Source organism: Thunnus maccoyii, chromosome 7, assembly GCF_910596095.1.
Source record: "Thunnus maccoyii chromosome 7, fThuMac1.1, whole genome shotgun sequence".
NCBI lineage: Eukaryota > Metazoa > Chordata > Actinopteri > Scombriformes > Scombridae > Thunnus > Thunnus maccoyii.
In genome coordinates this window covers 65,179-92,166 of record NC_056539.1, presented here as the reverse complement: position 1 = coordinate 92,166, position 26,988 = coordinate 65,179, and the positions used below count along the sequence as shown (strand labels likewise).

At 41.4% G+C, this 26,988-nt stretch overlaps 1 protein-coding gene across 1 annotated transcript; it reads left to right on the top strand.

Annotated features, from left to right (window-relative positions):
- The first annotated feature begins 43 nt into the window (after positions 1 to 43).
- lonp1 (lon peptidase 1, mitochondrial) lies at positions 44 to 26,658 on the top strand. Its single transcript, XM_042416088.1, has 21 exons — positions 44 to 625; positions 918 to 1,006; positions 1,811 to 1,930; positions 2,034 to 2,199; positions 4,118 to 4,231; positions 4,449 to 4,510; positions 5,134 to 5,263; positions 6,790 to 6,873; positions 6,962 to 7,030; positions 7,152 to 7,303; positions 11,003 to 11,141; positions 12,636 to 12,814; positions 13,028 to 13,115; positions 14,372 to 14,494; positions 14,584 to 14,700; positions 14,886 to 15,026; positions 23,160 to 23,325; positions 23,457 to 23,543; positions 23,672 to 23,799; positions 24,493 to 24,657; positions 25,968 to 26,658. Exons 1-21 carry the CDS (start codon positions 86 to 88, stop codon positions 26,121 to 26,123), a joined length of 3,015 nt encoding a protein of 1,004 aa, XP_042272022.1. The 5' UTR covers positions 44 to 85; the 3' UTR covers positions 26,124 to 26,658.
- Positions 26,659 to 26,988: the final 330 nt, after the last annotated feature.

Here is a 26,988-nt window from a genome sequence, read left to right as displayed (position 1 = left end):
CAACGGATGCAACCCATCAAAACCGACGTCATTAAACGTTGACGGAAGAAAGTCGGTCACATGCTGTCGAAGGCTCCAGTTAAACATGGCCGCCTGGATGAAGATGCTCGGCGCTGGCAGACAGCTGCACAGAAATTCGACTCTTGTTGTAAAACTAAACTGGTCCGGAACGTACAGGACCGGCAGCAGCCGCTCCCCTCTGACCGACACATCAGGCCTTATCCGGCCCCAGTCCCCACGGCTCTACACCAGCACCGGGACGTCACAGCAAACAACAGCCCTGCCAGCTGGCTGCAGGTTGACCGTCGCATCGCGCCGGTGGATGCGAGTTGGGAGCGTCCTCCGCGGCCACACGGACCTCCTCACACCGACCTACCCCCCTTACATGATCCAAGACAGAGCGTTCGGGACCCGGGCCAGCGGTGCGGGTTTCTCCGGGGAGGACGGCGGGGATAGTTCAGGCTCCGGGGGAGGAGAGGAGTCCGGGGGAGATGGGGGAGTGTCGTACAACGGAGCTCAGATGACTGCTCTCACCCCCATGATGGTGCCAGAGGTGTTTCCCAATGTGCCACTGATCGCTGTGAGCAGGAACCCCGTGTTCCCCCGCTTCATCAAAATCATAGAGGTGAGGAGGATCTGCTGTCAAGGACACACGGGGATGATGCAATCACACAGCAACTCTGTTTCTACCCAAAGTCTTGGATGCAAAAGCAGTTTTCTCTCACAAAGCCTGAGTCACATTCTGTCTGCCATCATCTTTACCTGTGTGCTGTCATGTGTGATGAGTTTCATTTAGGCCAAATAGCCATTTATGAGCTCTGCCATCTCTTTTATATAGACCATTCTAAAAGCAGCAGATGTGCTCTGAGGTATTTGCTTTCAAGAGTTGAGTGTGTGTCTGTCGGTCTCTCCGTCAGGTAAAGAACAAAGCGCTGATGGAGCTGTTGAGGAGGAAGGTTCGACTGGCTCAGCCATATGCTGGAGTCTTCCTGAAGAGAGATGATAAGTAAGTGTGGTGAATCACTGATGGTCAGGTCCATGTAGGCCTGAGAAGGAGAGCTAAACTCTGCTGTGTGTACTTATGCACTCCAGTAATCTTACTGTCACTGGCTTTCACCTGATTTGTAAAACCTCATATAAATGCTATAGCTGGTCTCTTTCAACAGGTTAAGGGCTTAAAAACTGGTAAACACAAGTAGATATTCTGGTAAAGAAACCTGATGATTCGGCCATGCAAACCTTTAGCCAGGTGTTCACCAGACAGGTTGACAGGTTGGCCAGCGCAGCCTGCAGCAGGGTAAAAACTGTGTTGACCTATGTGATGGTCTCCTCCCTCCACCGAGCTGTGTCTGCTTTATGTGTTCAGCTCTCACTACTTGTGCAGCTTGTGACTGAATCTCTGTAGTTTGCAGTTCATTTTCATTACTGTTTGTGCTTTCATTTAACAGATATCAACATGTTAACTACTGCTAATGCACACTGAACATTTCCTGCTGTTACTGCTTCACTTTAAAAGCTTTCAACCAAAGAACCTATTGGAGACTTTTAATGTGAACCAGCTTCAGGAAATGTATTGTTTGTCACCGAGATTAGCTGGCTCTGAATTTTTGAGTTTTCAGTTTGAAATATCCCAGCTGTATTGAAAACACCTTCATTAGTATCTGTGCTGATGTGATTTACATTACAGTGTGGTGTGTCAGTACTATTCACTGACTGTTGGCAGCAATCAGTGAGATGTGCTGGAAACTTGACATGCTGCCTTCTGTCCATGTACATGTGCTGTAGTAATGAGTGTGTCTGTCTCTTGCAGTAATGAGTCGGATGTGGTGGAGTCTCTAGATGCCATTTACTCTACAGGGACCTTTGTTCAGATTCATGAGATGCAGGACCTGGGAGACAAGCTGAGAATGATTGTCATGGGACACCGCAGGTTAGAAACCATATTGCTGCGACTGCTGTAGACTCTTCTGCTCATGGCACACAGTTGTCTCTAGCACGTGTAGATCTCTGTTTTGTGTTCTCTGGTCTGTCAGGATTCGAATCACAAGACAGCTGGAGGTAGAGCCTGAGGAGGCAGCAACATCCCCTGTGTGGTCAGAGTCTGAGTCAGAGTCCCAGCCCAAACCTCCAGCAAGACGCAAAGCCAAACGCAGTCGCAAGGACCAAGCGAGTACCCTGACAGAGCAGCTGGAGGACAAGGTCTGTAACATGACCCTCTTCTACACATGCATCAGTAAACAGCTCTCAAGCATTTACTCAGACAAATGCTGTTGCAGGTCATGCAGCCAATCAACACCTTCACCTTCTTTTGGACCTCCATCCACCATGGTTGGAGAACCCCGTTTGAGCTGGGCGTCCATGAATTCATTTTTTAGGGTTGAGTCTCACAATCAAATCCTGTCCTAGTTCTGTTGGAAGTGAGTCAGCACACACTGAATTGGTCTTAAAGTGTTATTAGGTATTTATCGGGTTATTTACTTAACTTTGAGATACTGAGTTGACCTGCAACACAAATTTGAAGCAGACCAAACATAATAATGGCATCACACACATCCCTTGAGTTATTTACTGTAGGTCATATGTAATAAAGAACAGTAAAAAAACCCAAAGACCAAACAAGAGTAGCATAGCAAATAATATAAGTGGGTAATTTTTCGACATTGGTTACAGTAGCTTTAGGAAATTCTACATTTGTTAATGATGTTTGTAAATTAAATCTTCATCTTCCACAACTGCACCACTGTGCTTCTTGTGTGAATATTTTATTACTATATATCCAATATTACAACCATACCTAATACATTTGTGGTGATAGCAGAAGTATTAAAGGTTCTGTATGTAGAATTGTGAAACAATTTACATGTATTAATCGTTTTTTATTGCCAATGAGTGAACAAGTTGTGACATAACTTTAAAAAATGAGACCTTCCCTGACTTTCTCGGTTGTCTGTAACAGCCTGTGGACTGATTTCAATGTGAAGGACCCAGGCCAGATTTTCCATGAAAATCCAAAGGATGTGATGTTATTACGCACTCCTGAGTGCCTTGCCTCTCTCCGACTAATGTCAATAAACAACCGGCATAACGACACAACAACACAACAAAAACGGTGCTATCTGAACATTTCCTACTGTTACTGCAGATATTAGCTCTCCAGGTAATGAGATGGCTAGCTGCCTCCATCGACCACAACATATTTCACAGCAAAACACCCCCACAATGACAAGCCGCCCACTCCGGCACACACAGCTAAAACAAAATTATTTCCTCAAAAAAGGAGCAGAAAACAAGCTCCAGCGCGATAGCAGAACTGACTGGGAGTGAGAGATGCTTTGCTGAAACACATGCAAAACATAACATTAGAGATCTGTTCTGTTATTAAGAGAAGTGTAAGCAAGGAAAAAGACATACCTCCAACAGTCATGCACCGCAAGCAACGGGATGTTGACTGCAGCTCGCTTAACAGCCACCGATGTCACTAATGAGACAGAATTTCTGATTCTTACAAATAGAACCTTTAATAGTTCATATTTATATTCATTTCAGTGTCATTTTTAAAGGACGGGTTCTCAATTTTTCAAGTATGTCTTAAAACAACAGTCAGGAGCCCAAATGAACATTGAAACAGATTTTTCCTGCTATAGTCTTTCCTCCTGTTCATACTGACCATTAGAAGATCCGTTCATAATGCACTTACAGTGTAAGTGATGGGGGACACAATCCACAATCCTCCTGTGCAAAAATGTATTTAAAAGTTTACCTGAAGCTAATATGAAGTCCCTCTTTTTGTTACTATACTTCCACCACAGCTCCACAGGAAACACTGTCTGAGGAAACACAAAGAGGGAATTTGATGCTAAAAAGACTGTAAATGTGGCAGATATCCACTTGATATGACTAACTCTGACTGCTGAAGCTTCAGATCAACTTTTAGATGCATTTTTGCACAAAATGACAGTGTGGACACACTGGATTTTGGCACCCATCACTTGCACTGAAAGCACATTTGAAGGGGATCTTTTAATAGCCAGTATGAACAGGAGGGAGGATTACAGTGAGAAAACCCTCTTTCAGTGTTCACATGCACACCTGACTTAACTCTGTTGTTTCTGGTTAGATTGCAGAGGCAGACCTGAGCCCAGAGCTTCAGCCTCTGCCCTCCTCCAACATCCTGATGGTGGAAGTGGACAACATTCAACATGAACAGTTTTCTGTCACAGAGGAGGTCAAGGTACAAAACACACACTTCACACTGAAGTTAGAATCTATATCTATATACTTTGAGTTGTATGTGTGTGTGTGTGTATATATATATATATATATATATATATATATATATATATATATATGTGTGTGTGTGTGTGTGTGTTTGTGTGTATGTATGTTTGAACAGGCTTTAACAGTGACAGTGGTAAATTAGAATCTCTGTGATGTGTGTTGCTCTGCAGGCACTGACAGCAGAGATAGTAAAGACCATCAGGGACATCATCGCACTCAATCCGCTCTACAGGTCAGTCTTCCTGACAGTTACTTAGGGTTTCTGTTAAAAACAACATTGTAGTTTTATTCTGAGTGAAGGAGAACTTTTTCAGTTTCAAGTTAGTGTTCCTATCAGTCTCTATAAAAAGATATCTGCAAATGAATGCAGAAACTGTAGGCAACGGACAAGATTTTGGTCCCAGAAACATTCTGATTTCCGCTTGTAATCCGAGTAGTATTGACCAATCACGTTTGAGCAGCCTTGGTTGCATGCAGGTAAGCAGTCCGTGTGGAGAGCAAAAGAGGAAGAACACACTGGCCAAGATGCAATCGCAAGTCTCAAGTTGCTAATCGGACTGTAAACAAAGACTGGTGCACGGAAGAGGAAGTGTTCGCTCAGATATCTGTTATGCGGATATCCACTGGCTACACTGTAAGCCCTGAAATATTGGTTGTTGCTCCCAGAGGCTAAATCGTTGTTACAGAGATAGCTGATGGGTTCTGATACTGCAGACTAGCAAGCACTGAAAAGAAATTCAAATCTAGTGATTCTGAAATAAAAGTGTTCATATATATATATATATATATATATATATATATATATATATATATAATATAATATAATATAAAAATGTGTGTGTGTGTGTGTGTCAGAGAGTCAGTTCTCCAGATGATGCAGGCTGGCCAAAGAGTGGTTGATAATCCCATCTACCTCAGCGACATGGGAGCAGCTCTGACAGGAGCAGAGTCACATGAACTACAGGATGTCCTGGAGGAGATCAATGTGAGCAGTGTTCATGCTTATAGCTCTGTTTGGCACTGTTTTATCCACTGTGTGGGAAACAGCCACGTAGATAAGTTTAGGGAAGCAGTTGCGTGCTGCTCTGTTTAGGAGGTGAGGAAGTTAAAGGATAGGTTCACAATTTTGTGTGTGTCTTAAAACAACAGTGAGGTGTCCATATGAACACTTAAAGAGGTTTTCCTTGCTGTAATCATTTCTTCTGTTCATACTGGCTATTGGCTACTGGCTAGCAGTCTGAGTTAGTCATATCAAGTGGATATCTGCCACATTTACAGTCTTTTTAGCATCAAATTCCCTCTTTGTGTTTCCTCAGACAGCTTTTCCCTGTTGAGTTGTCATGGAAGTACAGTAACAAAAAGAGTGACTTTGGCACTAGAAACACTGTAGTGTTGAAAGACATCTAGCTTCATATTAGCTAGGGATGCATGATATTGGATTTTTGCCGATATCTGATATGCCAGTATTTCCAACTCATTGTGGTCGATTGCAGATGCTGATATCAATATATGCACATATTTTTTTCCAGCTAGCTGAGGAGACTATTAAGCATGCAAACATAGATTGTACTAAGTATGATCAAGAAAGACAATATATGAAGGAAGAACTTAGTAAGACTGGAGTTCAGGAGCTCAGCATTAAAACTTAAATGAACCTGCCAAGTGGGTGGAGCAGTATAGTTTTCTTTGAGTTTATTAGACAGAGTGGTACATCCTGTCAGCCAAAGTGTTTCCTATCTGTGCAGCCGAACATATCAGTTCCCCGATGGATTGTGTCACCCTGGCACCCCTGGTTCTCCCTCCGCAGGCTCCACTTCATTCAAGCTGCCCAGCAGACCCACTGCTTTTTCCTACTTTAACCTGAATAACAAACCGGAGCTCGGTGCTCTGGTTGGATCCATATGGAGAGCCGGGGCTAACATTAGCTGAGAGGTTTGTGGAGCATTCGCCGCAGCATGACCGGAGGGAAGCACAGCCAGTTAGCCGGCTAACGTTAGCCCCAGCTCTCCATGTCACTGAGCACAGAGCACTGAGCCCCGGTTTGTTATTAAGGTTAAAGTGGGAAGAAGGCAAGCACAGTCAGGCAGCAGAGGAGAAGGCAACATATCGGCCTCTCATAATTGGCAGAATTCGCTGATGCTGATATTTCATTTTAGGGCTTTTATCGGCCGATACCCATGACATGCCAATAATATCATGCATCCCTAATATTAGCTTCTCTTGTGAAACTGAAACATAGAGAATGAAAACATGCAAGATAAAGCATAAATAATTATGTTGCATTCTGTAAAAGTGTTTTCAAATAGCATGGCTGACTTAAAGATTAGCATGGGCAAATGAAATGGACTTCTGGTTAACTTCCCCACTTCTGATAAAGAGCAGCACACAGCTGCTTCCCCAAATGTTCTAATGTATATTTTTATGTCGTTATATTTTGGATCTTTCATTCAAGCTGCACAGTGTACAGGGAGGGTACAGGCCTTTTAACCTGGTTGCTGTGTGTCTCTGCAGATCCCGAAACGTCTCTACAAAGCTCTGTCTCTGCTGAAGAAGGAGTTTGAGCTCAGTAAACTACAGCAGCGACTGGGCCGAGAGGTCAGAGGTCATCTCCAAACATGTATGTGCTGTAACCAGCCACTGCTTTGCTCACCCCCCCACATCTGTCTCCCTGCTCTACTCACAGGTGGAAGAAAAGATCAAACAGACCCACAGGAAGTACCTGCTGCAGGAGCAACTCAAGATCATTAAGAAGGTAGAACAGACTTTGTCTTTCAGTCAGTAACACTCTCTCTCACCCTTCATGGGAGCCCTGTTCTCAGCAACATGTGAAGTTGCAGGCATTTAAAAAATGTTTTGTTGCTGTTGCTTTTCAGGAGCTGGGTCTGGAGAAGGAGGACAAGGAAGCCATTGAGGAGAAGTTTAGAGAGAGACTCAAAGACAGGACTGTCCCTCAGCACATCATGGATGTAATCAATGAAGAACTCAACAAACTGGGATTGCTGGACAACCACTCCTCAGAGTTCAAGTTGGTCTTGTATATTTTTTTGTCCCACTAGCCTGCAAAATAACCCTTTGCATTTGGGATAATTCATGAGATTTCTTCTGATGTCATCTTTAGGACATGCTATAATGCAATTAAGAAACTGCGGTTTTTGCCTTTGACTTTAATTCACCCTATTTAACATTTATAAGCTGCATATAAACAGTTAAGAAATGGTTTATAATATAATATTTATAACACTGTAATGCAGTTAAAAGCACATAAGTGTTTATTCATGTATTAGTCAACAACTATAAAGACAAACGGTGGTGGACATCCATAAGTGTTTGCTGCTGTATAAACAGATAATGAATGACAGTACAGCAAAACAAAGATGTTATAATATAAAATACAGCTGCAAGCAGCAATTCTGGGATCCAAGCCAACACAGACCATCACAAGCTGAAAGCTTCAACAGCTTAATTAAAAATATTATGGTCATATTTGCACCAGACCCATGCACGTGTTTGGAACTGGTGGCACCCCCAATTGAGCGATTTTCAAAAAAGTTTTACACATGTGGTTCAACATTGTTATGAAACATATTCTGTGAGTTTTATAATGATTGGACAAACAGTGTTTGATTTATAGTCTGATTTATAGTCCCATTTTTTTGCATTTGTAGTCCCTTAATAGTCGATTTGAATTAAACTTTCAGGGTATGTTTTAGGTACTTATGTGGATATATCCTGCAAGTTTTGTGATGATTGGCCCAGTAGTTGTTGACTTAAGTCTATTTATGTGCTGAGCCACGTCTTTTTGAAGTTCATTGGTCAATATCATGAAAACTAGATAAGATGTCAACAAGCTTTATGCAACATTTGATGAGCTTGGTCTAATAATGATCCACTGAAAATCTGGTAGCAATCAGACCTGTGGTTTAGACGGAGATGTCAAAAATGTGTTTTTCAAAAAATTCAAAATTGCGGAAAATCTACTCCAATGGACTTAAATGGTTCTTGAGGCAAATTTGTAGACTGAAAATGGATGGATGTCTATACCAAGTTTCATGTAAACTGGACATACGGTGTTGTAGTAATGACTTTTCAAAGTTCACAATTTTGACCTTTTAATTATACTGCCCACATCAGGCCAATTGTGGTCATATTTCTTGGGCAGCACTTGCACACAACTTCCAATCAATGAGCAAAATCTCATGCCTGTCACAGTTACCATCTCATGGGAATTTGCGCAAACATTTCTGAAGAAAAATAATAATGATTAAAGCTACAAGCAACTGACATGGATATACATTTTCATGAATATTGGACATTGCATGTAGGAGATAACTATCACTTCCTGTGTCCACTATGTGGTGCTTGCTTCTTGTTGCCATTAGGTGGTGCTACACAAGTGGGTCATTAATGCAGCAATACATTAAGAAGAGGTCACCTGACATATATAAGCATTGTCATGAATATTTGACATTGCACAGAGGAGTTAAATATTACTTCCTGTGTCCACTATGTGGCACTAGAGAACACCCACTAATTATGTCATGTTGCTGTATATCATGTGTAGACCACACCATGTTAATTCCATATAAATCGGATGATATTTGTCATATAACGCTGGCTTCCTGTTGCCAGTAGCTGGTGCTATAACTGTGACTCAAAATGGACATGTAGATGTGTTCAGGCCTGGACTCCAATCAAGCATGTGAAATTTGGGGCAGATTGGACAAAGTCCAGTGGAGATACATCCGCTTCCTTTTTAATGGTGAAACATGCCAATTGACTGGCGTGCCACATCAAAGGCATTCCATGAAAACTCAAGGTTTTGATAACTTTTCATCACAAAGGTCTTAAGATGACACGGATCAAATTTGAAGTCGCTCTGTGTAATTCTTTGGGAGGAGTTTGTTTAAGTACAACGCCTGCAAATGGCAACAACCGTGGAAAAATTGAAAAGTAAACTCAAAATGGCTGACTTCCTGTTGGGCTTAGGGTATGGCTCCAAGAGGCTTTTTTTAAAGTCTGGACATGATACATCCGCCTACCAAATTTCATTTATCTGTGAGCCGACCTATATCAGATATTAAGTTTTGCACTTCTGATGCATGTGCAGTTTTGTGAGATTTTGAGCACCCCTAGCACCTCAAAAACGCTAAAAGTAATTAGGGGGTGTTATAGAGCCAACGTGCCATGCCCAAGCCCAATTGTGACATCAAATCGAAATACTTATTAGTTCAAACAAGGGTGTAATGTTTCGTGAGTTTTTGCGCATCCTAAAGGCCTCATACATGTTTATAAAGTTAAAATTAATGCATGAAATCCAAAATGGCTGACTCCCTGTCAGGCAAAATTTTTTCAAAAAAATGTATCATGTCCAGAATGATGAACAATGATTCCACCGTATTTCATAAACATTCAAGCAACTTTATCCCAACATGGCCCTGCCTTTGGGGGTGCTATGGACTGGCCAGTCACTACAGAACTCTGCAATTTTTGTTTGACGTGTCTACCAATTTTCATGAGTTCTTGAGCATCTCAAGCCCCTCTAAAATGCAATGGTGTGGGGGAATAATAATAATAACCTGTACAAATAAAAAAAAAGAACAAAAAAAAAAGTACCTATATAACTTGAATTAAGAAAAAGGATCAAATATACATAAAATGCTGCCTATATAACTTCAAAAAAAAAAAAAATCGGTGCATATCGGACAACATATATGCCGTTACTGATATATCTGTGATAAGCCAATATCGGCCGATAATATCGGCTGATTGATATATCATTCAGGCTTTACTACTACTACTACTACTACTATTACTATTACTAATAAACCGGCACAAACTCAATATTTCAACCCTTCGGTTTTGAACCCCTAAATATGTCTTCATAGGAGAAATTATAATTTTTGATAAATACTTAACATTGATAAACACTTAAAAATATCCTCATACCTACTTACCTGCATCTACATTATAGTGTGGTATAAACCATTTATTAAATGTGTGTATACTGCTTATAAATGCTAAATAAGGGGCTTTATGTAAAGTGTTACAGTGGAATGAATGTCCAAACTGCAGCAGGTTTTATTGTCCTTGCTTGTAGATTGTGCTCATTGTGTGGTAAACCTGCACGTCTGACACTGCTGCTGTAATTAGACTGAGTCTGGTTTCATGTGCTTGGTGTCCTCATTCTGTTTATTCTGGTCAAGTTAAACTTTGCTCTGCGTTACAGACCTTATTATCTTTAGTTAAAGGTAAGGTATGTGGAGTTTTTGATCTCTAGAAGTGCTGTGGAGCAATGCTCTTATTAATGGGTCCCTGTTTTGTTTCTATGGTGCTCTGGCACAAGCACATACAATACAGATTCCTACCAGTGATTTTACACTATTCCCATGACAGGTAATGGTAATATGCCAAGATAGATGCCAAAGTGGAAATGTCCCAGCAAAAGACAGAGAAGACTACCAGCTAGCAAGATTTAAAATATTAAAAAGAAGAGCTTTGCAAATGTTCTATGAGGAAATGCATTCTAGACCTCAAGGATACTCACAGTCCATTTTGGTGACAAACACTGTGAATGTAAACAGAACTTTGTTTTGAAGAAAACTCCACTGGGTGTTCTAATGATAATTTCTGTGTAGCTAAGCTCTATTTTTTGTGTATTTTGATAGTTTTGTTGACTACTACAACAAACAAATACTGTGTGTGTGTGTGTGTGTGTGTGTTTCAGTGTGACCCGTAACTACCTGGACTGGCTGACCAGCATGCCCTGGGGCACCAACAGCGAAGAGAATTTATTGCTGGAGAGAGCCAAAGAGGTTCTGGAAGAAGACCATTATGGAATGGATGATGTTAAGAAACGTATATTGGTCAGCAAATGCGCATGCGCACACGCGCACACACACACACACACACACTCACTTTGTTTGATATGTTCGGTATCACTCTCTCAACTGTTCATCTCCCTTCATACACCCCTCTGTTACTGCCATAAATCTCAAACTTTGATTCATCAGTAAATAGCATGACTTTTTTTCCAGTCATCCCCTGTGAAATGCTGGTATTTGTATTGTACTGTATTTCATTCAATGGGACCATGTACAGTATGAAATATAAATGTTGACATTTGATGTACTGCACCAGAATAAGCTTCAAGCTAATTTTCACCTGCAGTCCTTTACAATTAAAACATATGACTGCACAATGACAAACAGTACAAAGCAAAAAACACACAGAACACATTATACAAAATACAAAGCTACACACAATAGGATCTAATAAAACTTACTGAGCGAATATACACAAAGGCACATAGTGGAGGAGGGGCCGAACTATTTAAAATTTTATGAACTAAGCACAAATTTGAGAATAATCTAAAATTCCCAAAGCTCAGTAAATTGTATTTCTCCAGTACCCTACAGTGATGGAAATGCATTGGCTTTTTGTCCAGGGGTTTTAGAGAAGTGGTTTAGAGGCTTCTCTTTCTCTGAGACCACTACAAGACAGCCTTCTTTAGACAGTACTTGGGGTGATTGGAGTCTTCTTTATTAAGCAAATTCTCTATGTGATGAAGTTGCTTTTCTATCTCTCGGGGAACTAAGCTTGATGCATTGATCTTTGATGGTGTGATCACTTTTGGTCTGCTTGATCGTGCTTTGGATATAACTGATCCAGTTTCTGCAAAGCGTTTTAGAGTTCCATGCACTGCCTCCTTAGAAACCTTTAGTCTAGCCATGATTTGAAGCTGAGAAAGTCCCTCTTTCCTTAGAATAACAATTTGACTTCTGACACTTTCACTTTGTTCTGAAGCCATGTTTACCATTATCTCAGTGCTACTTAATAAGCGATGATCTGCTGGAAACTTGAGGCACAGCCATATTTATAACAGGTGAACAGTGGCTGCAAGTTTAGTTACTTGAACGATCCTCTGATGAGTAGATCAAATCCATCTGAGGGTCATCTGAATGCATGTTTCAATGGAAGGGATACAACTCAAGGAAATCTGACCTTTTGTTGGTCAATCAAATTTGATTTTTGACCTAGAAACAGTGCAGAATCTTATATTATTAAAATATTTCTTCTTCATTTTACATGTCATGACTTCTGTTTTTAAATGTTTCTAAATCCTCAAACTTTGTGATAATATCCATGTTTTCAGTGTGGTCTCAGACTCTTGGACCCCACTGTACAGTATCAGTCAAAAGTTGGGACACACCTCCCCTGTTCTCTTGAATGAGAAAGTGTGTTCCATCTTTTGACTGGTACAGTACACAAGCACATGCACACACCTTTAAAAAGCACAAGAAATATACTTCGAAAAAATACTTTGAAATGAACCAGACCTCCTCTCTGTCTCTGTGCAGGAGTTTATAGCAGTGAGCCAGCTGCGTGGCTCCACCCAGGGAAAGATCCTGTGTTTCTACGGTCCTCCGGGTGTAGGAAAGACCTCCATTGCTCGCTCCATAGCCAGAGCCCTCAACAGACAGTACTTCAGATTCAGTGTGGGAGGAATGACCGATGTGGCTGAGATTAAAGGACACAGGTCTGGAGATCTGCCTTGCCAGTATTAGAGAGGAACAGTTCATACATTGTCAGTATCATGTACAGAGCTCTATTTGGTCAGTGAGCAGAGGTGCGGGGTAAGAGAAGGACAGCTAATACTAGAATTAACTGTATCTGCAATGTGATGGGCTCATCTTTAAGGAAATATGGGGAAATTATTTTCTAAAATGTGTGTGTGTGTGTCCATGTCCAGGAGGACATATGTCGGAGCAATGCCAGGGAAGATTATCCAGTGCCTAAAGAAAACCAAGACAGAGAACCCTCTGGTGCTAATAGATGAGGTCAGTATGGTGCTGTTGCTTTTTCACTCTGTCTGTGTCAGTTCAATGTAAATCCATATCAGAGCAGCTTTAATATTACTGGATGGAGTCTGCTGATGTGCTATTACCTGTGCAGTGAACAAATGATTCTTTTTGGCTACCAGTTTTAGCTTCAATTCCCTGTAGACAACTTGGCCTATGTTAAACCAGGGTTGGAGTCACTTTGCCTGTTTTAATGTACTACTCTGTGCTGCGACTCTGCTGTTGCTGTCGATACTCATGGAATAGACACTTTCAGTTTATAACTGTAGCTATCAGCTAATGATGTGGCAGCAGTGCAATGCATGAAATCATGCAGATACAGGTCAGGAGCTTCAGTTAATGTTCATATCAAACATCAGAATGCAGAAAAAGGAGTTGCAGTAGAGGGAAATCAGTGAATGAGAGAAATGACTGACTTAAGTGTTTTCATGCCACCTTTTAGTATCAGGTCAGCTTGCTTGGAACCTCGAAGGAGGTGATACCAAAAAATTAGGTACCAGATATCAGGTAATATCAACAACTTTTGCCTAATGTAAAACCAAAAAAGGCAAATAGAGTCAAGTACTGTTAAAGTAAACATTAACAGTATAAACAGTATGGTTTGCATCTTTGTGGAGGCAAGTAGATTTGAGCAGTACCACGTAGTGGAAATGGGGCTAATTATGGTTTGAATACTACAGCTTATCTGAGTATTGTTGCTGACCTTGCGACTGCCATTATGGTAACAATTTACCCATCTTTGAATGGCTATTTCCAGCATGATAATGCACCTTGTCACAAAGGAAAAGTCTGAAACTGGTTTCATGAACCTGACAATGAGTTCAGTATACTTCAGTGGCCTCTCCAGTGACCAGATCTGAATTCAATACCTTTGGGATGTGTTAGAATGTGAGATTTGCAGGATGAATGTGCAGTTGACAAATCTGCAGAAATTATGTGATGCATTCATGTCAACATGAATCAGGATCTCAAAGGAATATATGGTGTTCTTAATAAAGTACTCTGTGAGTACATATGTGGTTAATATGTGTGCACAGAGAGAGAAATCCTAAGAAATAAACAGGACTGCTCTGAAAAGCAAACCTGTACAAAGAAAGTGAATCCCAGATAAAGTGTGTAAACAGTGTGCGGCATGTTGTCATGGGGTTTTCTCTCTGAGCTCCAGTGGTTATTGCTGTTGCCAGGAATATGTGATGTCAATGATAAGCCATCTTTCTCTAACCTGTCATTACCAGGTAGATAAGATGGGTCGTGGTTACCAGGGTGATCCATCCTCAGCACTGCTGGAGCTTTTGGACCCTGAACAGAATGCTAACTTCCTCGACCACTACCTGGATGTTCCTGTTGATCTGTCAAAGGTGAGAGTGTGTGTTCTTTATGTACAGTTCCGCAGTCCTGAAAATGCAGTTTTTGTAAACCACATTCCATTCTGTCTGCTCCAATAAAGGTTCTGTTTATCTGCACGGCCAATGTGATTGACACCATACCAGAGCCCCTCAGAGACAGGATGGAGATGATTAATGTGTCTGGATATGTGGCCCAGGAGAAACTGGCTATCGCTGAGGTGACACCAACTTACATATTTGACTGTGGGAAAAAAAAATATGATTTTATGATTATTGCTTTATATTTTTCATAATAGTGGAATGTTTTTTGCTCACAGTATTAAGCAGTTAATAAAAATGTGATATGCCTTGCTTGTACATTATGGTTTAAATTTCCATGTCCTGTGTGTGTGTTTATGTTCAGCGGTACCTGGTCCCTCAGCTCCGCTCTCTGTGTGGCCTGACAGAGGAGAAGGCCTCGATCTCATCTGAAGCCCTCAGTCTGCTCATCAGACAGTATTGCAGGGAGTCTGGAGTCAGGAACCTGCAGAAACAAGTGGAGAAGGTAAAACACTGTAAAGCTTTGTTCTGGATGTAATGTGTAAACGACAGCTCACATGCTTTAAGTTACTCAGAACAGAGATTCTGGTCTTAATCAGAGGAACACTCTGCAGAACACTCTGCATATAACAAAAACGTAAATCTCATCCTTTAATAGGACCAACAGGGATTGCTGAAGAAGGCTGGCATTCATCAGTCATTGTACTGATGAGGTGATGTCAGAGTAGCGCACGCGCGGTAGTACAAGACAGTGCAAAAGATGGCTGCCCACTAGACGCTAAGCAAAACTTTTCTCTCTCTGTACCTTTCTTTCCTTCCCCTCTCTCTGTTTTTGTCACTCTCTGGATTTAACTCCTTTTGAACTACTTTTCTGTGTCCTGATACTGGACTTTATCATGCAAACTGGAAGAACTTGAGGACTTTATCAATAAACGCTACCTCCAACTCTTTCAAAACATGCTGCAAGGATCCACTTCCAAGACAGCCAAAAGAGCATGCTACGATCGATCCAGTTCTGATTCACCACCACCCAAATACTGTGCTGAAAACAAAGAAATTCTACTTTCTATACAAACCCAACTCACCGGATTTGACGCCAGGCTTTCACTACTAGAAGTACTTCATGAAGAAATCCAAGCCCTCTGCCATAGCCTCAAATTCAGCCAGGAACAAATAGACACTGTCAGACAAGAAAACAAATCACTAACACGATCCATGTAGTCACTCACCACACAACTTTCCACTACCACTGCTGAATTGAAAACCGTAAAATCAACCATTCTTGACCTACAAACACGCAGCATAAGGGACAATCTCATTTTCTCCGGAACAGAACCCAGAAGACCCCGAAGCAACAATACGAACATTCATGACCGTACAGCTCAAGCTCCCAACAGAGACCATGCAATCCATCAGCTTTCACCAAGTACACCGCATTAAGTCCAGAAAGAACCAAAGCGACCGTTCCTGCCCTATCGTTGCAAAATTCGAACACTTCAAACAAAAAGAACTGGCTCAATGTCAAGGCAAACATCTCAAAGACACAGACTTTGGACTCAATGACCAGTATCCCAAAAAATACTTCAATGCCGCAAACACCTCTTCCCCATCCGCAAACAAATGAAAAATGAAGGTAAAAAAGCAGTCATAGTTGTTGATAAACATTACATTAACGAACAGTTATACCTCTACAAGGACATCACCCCCTGGCTTTTCTAATTCCATCCCTGGTAAATATGCAATCTCTCTCTCTCTCTCTCGCTCTCGCTCTCTCTCTCACTCTCTCGCCCCCTCGCTCTCTCTCTCGCCCCCTCTCTCTCTCTCCCCCCCCCCCCCCCTCCCCTCCCCTTCCCTCTCTCTCTCTCTCTCCCCCTCCCCCTCTCTCTCTCTCTCTCTCTCCCTCTCCCTCTCTCTCTCTCTCCCCCTCCCTCTCTCTCTCTCTCTGCCATCGCATAGTGTGATAGCCTCATACAGTTAAACATTTGCATATGTCTCATAACTGCTAGTAATTTAGTATACAGCCCTAGGCCACTATGTTATCACTGATGTTGCTTTTGTTGTTTTTATTGATGTTGTTGTTAGTGTTGCTATTGTTAGTCATCATGTCTATTCTGCCCCCTCGCCCCCTACCCATCTCTCTTCCTCATCCTACATTTCCCGTCACACTGACTACTGCTCTCAACATACAGATGCATCCCCTGCACCTGCACTCGCATAATAATCATACCTCACTCACACACTCTCACTCACACACATGCTCTCCTCTACACAACATTCCATTCAATTACCTCAAACAGAAATCTATTCTACAAAAGTATGTCCAGTTTATCTCTACTAACATGGAACATCCGTGGTGTTGGATCTCAGGCAAAGAGGGCCAAAGTGTTTGACCATTTAAATCATTTACAGGCTGACATTTGCCTCCTCCAAGAAACTCAGCTCAGTACAATCAGGTATTCTCAGCAAATTATAACACAAAGCAACGAGGAGTCTGCATTTTGAGCCATAAAAAAAATCTCATTTGTTCATAACACCACCATAGCCAACCCCGAAGGGTGCTATACTATCGTTAATATCTCAATTGACAATAACCCAATTACAGTAGGAAATCTGTATAGTCCAAACTTAGATGAACCAACTTTTTTTCAGTCTTTATTCTCCACCATCACAAATCTGACTGTTTGCCCAGTCATAATAGCAGAAGATTTGAGTTCACAGTTTTAGACCCATCAATAGACCGTTCTGATAACTCAAGAAACAAATTAATCTGGCAATCCACTTCAAATATAAAACAGTTCATGAGTGATTATGGTCTTGCTGACAGCTGTACGCTTACAGCACCCAAATAGCAGAGAATACTCCTTTTTTCCACCAGTCCATCGCTCTTTCTCCCGCCTCAATTTCTTTCTCACAAGCAAATCGATTTCTAATCTCACCCAGTCAACAATCCACCCAATTATCATTAGTGATCATGCCCCTGTTACAATTAAATGGACTAGAAGTTGCTCACATAAAACAATCCCCAGATGGTGCTTCAATACCTCTCTCCTACAGGACCCACAATTTGACTCCGTTATCAAAAAAGAGTGGCCACTCCTTCTAGAAATGAATGACTCCCCCGAGTCATCACCTTCTCTTCTGTGGGTAACAGGAAAAACAGTACTCAGAGGAATTATCATTTAATTTTCAGTCCACAAAAAAAGAAAGAAAAAGAAACTCAATTGGAACAAAAAATTAAACACCTCGAAAACATTAACATGGCCAACACAACAGATCAAACTCAGAAAAAATTAAAGCTGCAAGCAGCGTTCGTCGGGACCTCACACTCTGGCCTGTTGGGATCAGATCATTTTGCTTTTTAAAAAAAAAGATATTTCTTACAAGTGTGGTTTGCTTTTATTTTGAAAGTTTGATTGACAGGATGAGAATTTTCTGCAGGGTGAGACATGTCTGTCTTGCTCACACCTGTGTCATCAAAATTATGCAAGTTTTGGGCCCATTCACTTGAATTTCAATTAGTAAATTGAAAACTCTTGATGAGTTTGTGTGTAAAACAAATTAATTTCCTAATTTTCATCAAGTCCATTTTTAGAAAAGGAAAGACTTTTAACCCACATGACCTGGTCAAAGTTTGATTGACGTGTACTGTCAGGTGTGTAGAGACAATAAGTAACTGCAGCTGGTCACAGAAAAATACTCATATTTGAATGGAGGGTGTAAGCGAACCCACACCTTTTTGAACATTTACTGGTTTCACATAGTTTTAGATACAAACGTCATTTGAACTTTAAATGAGTCACAAGACTTTGACCTACAAATCTTGAATTTACATGTTTTTCTATCTTTTATTGTTTTTGAGATATTAGAGTGTGAGTTTTAAAGTCTTTTTTTGCTCCTCCTGTGATTGTATAATGAGTCTGTATTGCGGAATGTTTCACAGCACTGAGGAAGTGACAACACCAGGAGAAGTTGGAGAGAAGAATTTTGGAGTACGCTTTTTGTGAAATCTCCTCATAAATCCCATTACTTTGGCCAAATCTTACATTAAAAACCATATTTTTAGTAGGAAATTTTGTTGCGAATCCATTGATACAGGTTTGAAAGTAGTCAGACTTATAGTTTAGACATCAGAAGCCTCTGTTTTACACAAAGTTCATGCCCATAGATTGCCTCCCCATTGTTTTACATTGTAAAGTGTGACGTGGCACTGCAACTTTCAGGGCTTGTAAAATCCAAACCATTCGATTTATTACAAAGTTTTTAACGTCTTTTTTTCAGCATAGTTTCATAAATCACCTTTTTAAAGTTTGAAGCTGATACCATTAACGCCCTTGGAGTCTCCTCCAAGGGCGTTAATGGTAGCGTTTGTTCGGGGGCAAAAATTGGTGCAAAGTCTTATTTTGAAATTGCGGATTTCCTGTTGGATTTAGGTCAGGGGTGTTAGCATATGATTTGTAGTTGTTGATGAGATGAATAATTGAGTTTTGGTTTGATTGCTCTACGACATTCCTATGGGCCATGGCGGGCATTTTAGTTACATAGGTAGTGCTAGAGAGCACATTTTGGCATTTTAGGGGTTAATTTTTACATTTTATCAAATATTTCACCAGACCTGATGTGTGTGCCAAATTTGGTGAGTTTTTGAGCATGTTTAGGGAGTCAAATTTAGGTGTGATGTCCTGTAATAATAAAGGAAGAAAGAGAGAAAGAAACACGAAAAACAATAGGGTCCTACTGTTTTACAGTAGTCCTCTGCCTTTTGGGCTAATTAAATAAATATAAAGCAGGCTAAGACAGGAAAATTTTCAACATGGCAATAAATCTGGTACATATTTGGCAAATCAAATCAGAAGAAACAAGGAAAAATCAATAATTTCAGCATTACAAGACTCAGCAGGGAAGCTCACTCACTCACCTACTGCAATAAATCAAAAGTTCTATCATTTCTACAACCGGCTTTATTCATCAGAAAAGGAACCTAAAAATTAAGAGATTAACTCTTCTCAACAACATCAACCTACCCAAAATTGACAATCAACAAAAAAATAAATTAGAAATGCCAATATCTCAAGATGAATTTCACACTGCTCTCAAATCAATGCCAAACAACAAAGCACCCAGCCCAGATGGCTTCCCTGCTGAGTTCTAGAAACACTTCTGGTCAATTATAGCTCCACTCTTCATTCAAATGATAAACAAATCAAAACAGGTTTCCAGACTTCCGGCAACCTCTAACACAGCAAAAATTTCGCTTTTGCTCAAACCCAATAAGGACCCAACTTTACCATCAAGTTACTGACCAATCTCATTAATCAATGTAGATACAAAAATCATCGCCAAAGCTTTAGCACTCAGACTAGAAAAGGTTATACCATCCATTATCCATCCAGATCAAACCGGCTTTGTTAAAGGTAGATTGGCCTCCAATACTACCCGCAGACTATTAAATATCATGTATCACTCCACAATTCAAAAAAATAATACAACAATTGTTACATTAGACACTGAGAAAGCATTTGACAGTCAATTGGAAATTCCTATTCTCCACATTAGAGAGGTTTGGCTTGGGGTATTCATTCATAAGTTGGGCCAAACTATTGTACACCTCACCGTCAGCCACTATCACCACCAATGGACTGACCTCACAAAGCTTCATCTTCACAGAGGGACTAGACAAGGGTGCGCACTCTCACCTCTGTTGCTCACTATTTTCATTGAACCACTAGCCGCTGCCATCCACCAAAATACGCTCATCAAAGGCATTAGGACTGAAAACGTGCATCATAAAATCAGCCTCTATGCAGATGACATATTACTGTTTCTGCAAGACCCTTTAATTTCCCTACAAGAGACAATCAAAGTCATAAACTCATTCGCCAATATATCTGACTACACAATCAACTGGGACAAATCTTCTGTTCTTCCTTTACAACTCAAAAGTTGGGATGCAGCAGCCAACACACTACCTACACCCCTATGCACTGACCTACTTTGGTATAAGAGTTTCCCCCAGGCTGCCAGACCTATTTACATTAAACTTCACCCCCTTCTGTTGAGGAAGACCTCCAATGCTGGACAAACTTGCCACTTTCTATCATGGACAAAATATCCACTATCAAAATGTATTACCCAAAGTGAACTACCTTTTCACAGTGACCCCAATACAACCATCCACTTCCTGGTTCAAATCTCTAGACTCAGCAATTAGAAAATTTTACTGGAAAAACAAGACCCCAAGAATAAAACTATCCACCCTACAAAAACCGAAAACTCTAGGAGGATTAGAAGCACCAAATTTCACCCTGTACTGTCTGGCAAATCATCTTCAGTTTGTGCACAGATGGACTCATCCCAACCAATGGCTAGACTTAGAACAAACCATCTGCATTAACCTCCAGATTTCAGACCTCCCCTTCCTCTCCCAAGAAATTAGAAAACATGCCTGTTTCAAAGCGCCCACAATTGGCTCAAGTCTGACAGCCTGGTGGAAATTTCATATCATCACTAACACAAAGCCTTCACCCTCAAAATTCACCCCAATTTGCAATAACCCCATCTTCACCAGCCACAAGAACAACCACTTAACTCCCGCACCTGGAAAGACAAACGTATTACTCATCTGCAACACATTTTTCACAATGGCAAACTCTCCATATTTGTGGACTTGGTCCAGAAATTTGGTATCAACAACAAACACTTCCTACAATATCTACAGATCAAATCATCACTTAAATCAACCATCAACACCTCTATGGTCAACCTAGAACTCGCTACACCTATCTCACAGTTAATCAATATACCATCCTCTGTAAAACTACTATCAAAAATTTACAGAATAGTGACACAGATAGACACCACAACCAGCCTTCCCTCCACCAAATGGGAATCATTTCCACAGATGCCAATTTCTGGACCCAAGTCTGCAAGAATACTTTTCTCATGACCAAAAACACTAACCTGCAGTTAATACAATACAAGACTCTCCACAGAACTCACCTCACTGGCCGGAAATTGTTTCTTATGGGTTTCACCTCAGACATTTGTCCCCACTGCACACAGAACTGCCCGGACACATATGTACATGCATTTTGGCACTGCATCCCCATTAAACAATTCTGGGAAAACATCACAGGGCTCCTTTCCACCTTCCTTGGCTGCTACTTCCTAACTTCTCCATCTCTCTGTCTGCTTGGAGATACGTCAACAATTAACCTAAACAACCTGAACTGTAAAGTTTTGCTGATCACGCTAGCTGTCGCCAAGAAAACGATCCTCATGAACTGGAACACAAAGAAAAAAATTCATACTGCTATCTGGAAAAATCTGTTAATAGACCATATATCATTGGAAACTTCACATTGTTCATCTGGTAAGGACTCACAAGACTCCATCTCCCTCTGGTCATCATTTTCCAAATTTCTACAGTCGTGACTCCACTGGCCCTCTTTGTCTGAGACCCAACTCACGAAGGTTTCCCCCCTTATCATTCATGCCTCACCATTGCCCACGTAACACATCACCACTCATGCCAAACCTCTGCCTAATACTGTAACATACACTATATAAGGTTCATGGTGGGGCTCAATCCCCTCCTCCACCCCCCTTTTCTCTCCCCTTGTCCTGACCCTCTCTACAACAGTCGATCCTCTCACTAACGAGACTCTGCAGCTTTCCTCTGCCCTGCTCTACCCTTCAGAGGTTCCAGACCAACGGCCCTGGGGGGTGGCCCTGCAGATGGGCTTAGGCAGGGAGGGTGTTCAACCTGGGTGCAGTCATGGGCCCTCATGTCCCCCCATCCACTTCCCAGCCCTCCTTTGCCCCTATGGCTGCCTGGGTCCGCGCTACACAGCACACCTCACTTTTTAATGCTCTACACGCTAGATGCCCAACATTCCAACTTCCATCCAAAAAAACAACAACTAAATCAATTAGATTAGGGCCAGGTGGGGTGCCTGAAGAGGCCCTGCGTGGTCGCACCTCACTTGTTTTATTGCATCACATATTAGAAGAGGTGCATAATCAATCCTTACACAGGATGAGTGGGGTGCACGAGGGGAGTCCTGAATAAGGTCTCCCATCTGCACTGAACCTCTTTTAACGCACTTTGACAGTAGAAGGCACATATATCAAAGGGCAAGTGGGGTGTGTGCGGATCTGACAACCTGGGCCAGCGGCTGGTGGGGTGATGGGGGGGCCTTGTGGGTCCAGGTTCACGTGCCCTGGTGGCCCCTCCTCCTCTCCTCAGATGCCATTCCCCCTCCGGGTTGGATGGCACCTCAACCAGGTTAAGGGCCAGAGTATGCAGAGGAACTAACTGGCATCTCCATCTCATTCTTCAACTCTAAGCTCTGCTCTCCCCTTTCCAGTGAGCCCCACCTGAACCATACTACTCCAGATCACCATACTCACTGTCATATCTTCGGCACAGTACCACCACATAGAACATTCCATACAATCAAACATGACACATCCATCATACACACACACCCACGCAAATCACCACCTGCCAAACTAATCTTAAACCTACTGCTATGCAGCAGGAAACTAATAACTGCAGGGGGACTGTGGTTCTGTGTGACAAAAAGAACATTATTCCTTTGTTTTTAATCCCCTCCCCGTCTTTCTGTCTGTCTGTCAGGTTTTCCGTAAGGTGGCGTTCTCTATCGTCAGCGGGAAACAAACAACAGTGAGTGTTTCACCTGACAACTTGCAGGACTATGTGGGTAAACCGCTTTTCACAGTGGACCGCATGTATGATGTCACACCACCTGGAGTGGTTATGGGTCTGGCATGGACCGCTCTGGGTGAGAGATGCGCACACACGCACGCATGCACACACACACACACACACACACACACACACACACACACACACACATAAACCAATAGAAAATTAGCATACAGAAGCTCTGACTGTGTCTTGTCCTCTGAGTAGGAGGGTCAACATTGTTCATTGAGACGTCACTGCGCCGTCCTCCTGGAGGAGCGGACCCTAAAGGAGAGGGGTCACTGGAGGTCACAGGTCAGTCAGGAAAGCCATGAACTGAGTCACTAAGCGGGTTGGAGGTTAATCAAACACTGTCCAGCAGTTTTAGGAGTCACGCAAGCATCAGTCTGATGCATTCACCATGTCTTGGTGCTCCTCTGCAGGTCAGTTGGGTGACGTCATGAAGGAAAGTGCTAAGATTGCATCAACCTTTGCCAGAGCCTTCCTGATGACACAGCAACCAGAAAATCACTTCCTGGTCAACTCCCACCTGCACCTGCATGTCCCTGAGGTAAACACGGCAATAAAGTATAAAGTACTATAAATGAATTACTTACTGATTATTATTCCTTACTCTGTTTACTTGTTTTAGTTATTCTTTACCAGCCACTAAAAAAGTATGTAAGAGAAAATCCATTTTATTTGAGTAGCATTTTAAAGGCTCTATATGTAAGAAATGAAGCACGTATTAATCATGTTTTATTGTCAATGAGTGAATGGGTTGTAACGTAACTTAAAAAATGAGTCCTTCCATGACTTTCTCAGTTGTCTGTAACAGCCTGTGGACTGATTTCTGTGACGTTTGGGCATTCCCGAGTGCCTTGCCTCTCTCCCACTAACATCAACAAACGACCAGCATAACGACAGAACAACACAATACAACAAAAACAGATATATATGCAGATATTTGCTCTCCAGCTAATGAGACGGCTAGCTGCCTCCATTGACCACAACACATTTCACAACACGAGCAACAGGATATTGACTGCAGCTCGCTTAACGGCCACCAGTGTCACTAATGACAAGGAATTTCTGATTCTTACAAATAGAACCTTTAAAAAAACTGAATTGCTCAAAGCTGCTACATATAGAATTTGAAGATGTTTAGCTTTAGGTCCTCATATGGTAAAAAATCAAAAATACGCTGTGGTGGGCAACAATGTTAACTCCTGTCTGTTTGTATGCAACTGTCACTTGTTTCAAGGGGGCGACTCCCAAGGATGGACCAAGCGCTGGCTGCACCATTGTCACAGCACTGTTGTCCTTGGCAACCAACCAGCCGGTACGTCAGAATGTAGCCATGACTGGTGAGGTGTCACTGACTGGAAAAATACTGCCAGTGGGAGGAATCAAAGAGAAAACTATTGCTGTAAGTACACACAAGACACACAAACATACACAAACACACTTGCTTCTTTTCTCTGTTTTATACAAGTGTAAATATGATAGTTATGGGTTTTGGACTGTTGGTCAGAAAAAAACAAGACATTTAAAAGACAACCTTCATGACAATCTGAAATTTTATAAACTAAAAAAATAATCCTATAACTGGAAAACTGTTGACAGACTAAGCAATAATGGAATTAATTATCCGTTGCAGCCTTACCCTCAATAATGTTTAATAGGCAATACATGAGCTTTCACTGCAGCACTGTGCAAACATCAGATATTCCTCATCATCTAAAATAAGTACTCTCCTTCAGAGGTAGACTTTAGAGTCCTAAAACACACTAGTCTGGTGCACTGCATCAAATCTCCTGTGTAACATGACCTCTGACCTGTGGAACTCTAAATCTTCTGCTTGATGACAAATAAAGCGGTGTAAAGCTCGCAGCTAAAGTCAACATTCTTGTAGAATACGCAGTATCTGACCCACATAACTCAACATGACATAAGACCATAAGGTGTCCAAACATGGCTTCCCATTGCATTCAGGTGCTCATAACCAATGAGTAGTCATGTCTTTCTCTGGCTGCATGACACACTTGGTGGCTTTAAATCATTTATTGGACCTGATTGTTTGGATTCTGATCATTTAAAGAGATATTTGCTTCATAGTTTTATGGGTGTTCCTTTCATAACAGGCACGTCCGACAAAAAGTCTGACTGATCACATGGCCTGCAGGTTCAACTGTGGCCACTACACCAAAATCACCCTACATCCAGCTCTGTTGCTGGGGGCTCGCAGTTTCTCAACCTTAACATGACTGAAACGTCTAAAGTCCTGTCAGTGGAGCCCACAGCAGCAAAGTGTTGGACACAAGCAGCAATATCCTAACAGTTTAGCTCTTTGCAGAGCCTTACCAGTAGTGGCTCTAAAGATGTAAACAGCAGTGCTAGAGGAAAAGCCATGGGTTACCAACAAGTGTAAGTGTTCATTCCTTTTGAGAGCAAGAATGTGCTCAAACAATTTCATTTCAAATTGTTACATTTTCATATTTTGTTTGCACAAGGGTCATTTCCTTGTGAATATCTGCAGCAAATGTACTGACAATCTGGCCAGTAGATATTTAGGTGTGCTGCTGGGATGAATCAACAAACATTACATCACATTACAATCCTTAGAGCCCACTGCTATCAGGGCAAATATATACTTGTTTTAAAGAAGTCATTCATGAATTTAAAATTCATTTGCATATTTACATTAGAATTTGAACTGTATTTTCTTGTTCTTGTCAGGCCCGTCGTGCTGGTGTGACATGCATCATCCTGCCATCTGAGAACAGGAAGGACTTTTCTGACCTGCCGGACTACATCACCCAGGGCCTGGAGGTCCACTTTGTAGATCACTACAGTCAAATCTACCCCATTGTCTTCTCACACAACCAGTCATAACCTGTTTTTAACTACAGCTCTAAAAACAAGCCAAAATGCACCCAGACTTCTTTACATGGCACCTGTTCATTACCACAACACTGATTGTTGTTCTGGTTGTAGTTAGTAAAATCCAATTATTACCTTCTGATGTTTTGACTGTAAACATGCAGTTTGGATTCTAAGGTCAACAATGTCCATAGGAGCAGTTGGCTGTGTGATCCCTCACATATAATTCATGCTCAGCCAGCAGGTCGTCAGCCACCACGTGACCCCTGAATGTAGGAAGACACAGCCTCACTGAACTGGAACCACACAGCCAACTGTGTGAAAGATGGACACAGAGTAAAGTGATGATGATGAACACTGTCCTGTCATCAAAAGATATGTCATCGATGAGCAGAAGTCATGGTGGTGACTTTGCTGCCAGGCAGCCTCTTTACCCACAACTCTCATTATACAGTTGCTGTGGATGGACTCTTTCATAGATTTCTTATATTATTTTATATTATTATTGGTCGGTTGAGATGATGTTGAAATAAATTAAATAATGCTGCTGGCTGCTGTTATTACAAACCATTCTTCACAAAGAATGAAAGAGAAGCATGATCAAAATTATTTTGATAATGTGAATAAGCTTGACTGTTTAGACACCCAAAGTTTCAAAACGTTAACAAAATGAATTATGACATTATGAAATACTTATAAAAAATAATTCAAAGATCAATCCACTCATTGGGGCAACATCTATTAGTAACATAAATCACATGACGTAAGATACAGAAGCTACCATGACGAGCCCATTACAAAATAAATGTACATACAATTAGTAGTATTATATATTATCATTATTTAATACATTCGCCAATAGCTAGTTTATTTTTAA

Bases quoted from the DNA above. Each gene is read 5' to 3' on its own strand.
- lonp1 (XM_042416088.1), top strand. From the start codon at position 86: ATGGCCGCCTGGATGAAGATGCTCGGCGCTGGCAGACAGCTGCACAGA. The intron at 7,031-7,151 runs GTAGAACAGACT...GTTGCTTTTCAG, and splicing joins AACTCAAGATCATTAAGAAG to GAGCTGGGTCTGGAGAAGGA. The intron at 23,544-23,671 runs GTCAGTCAGGAA...GCTCCTCTGCAG, and splicing joins GGGGTCACTGGAGGTCACAG to GTCAGTTGGGTGACGTCATG.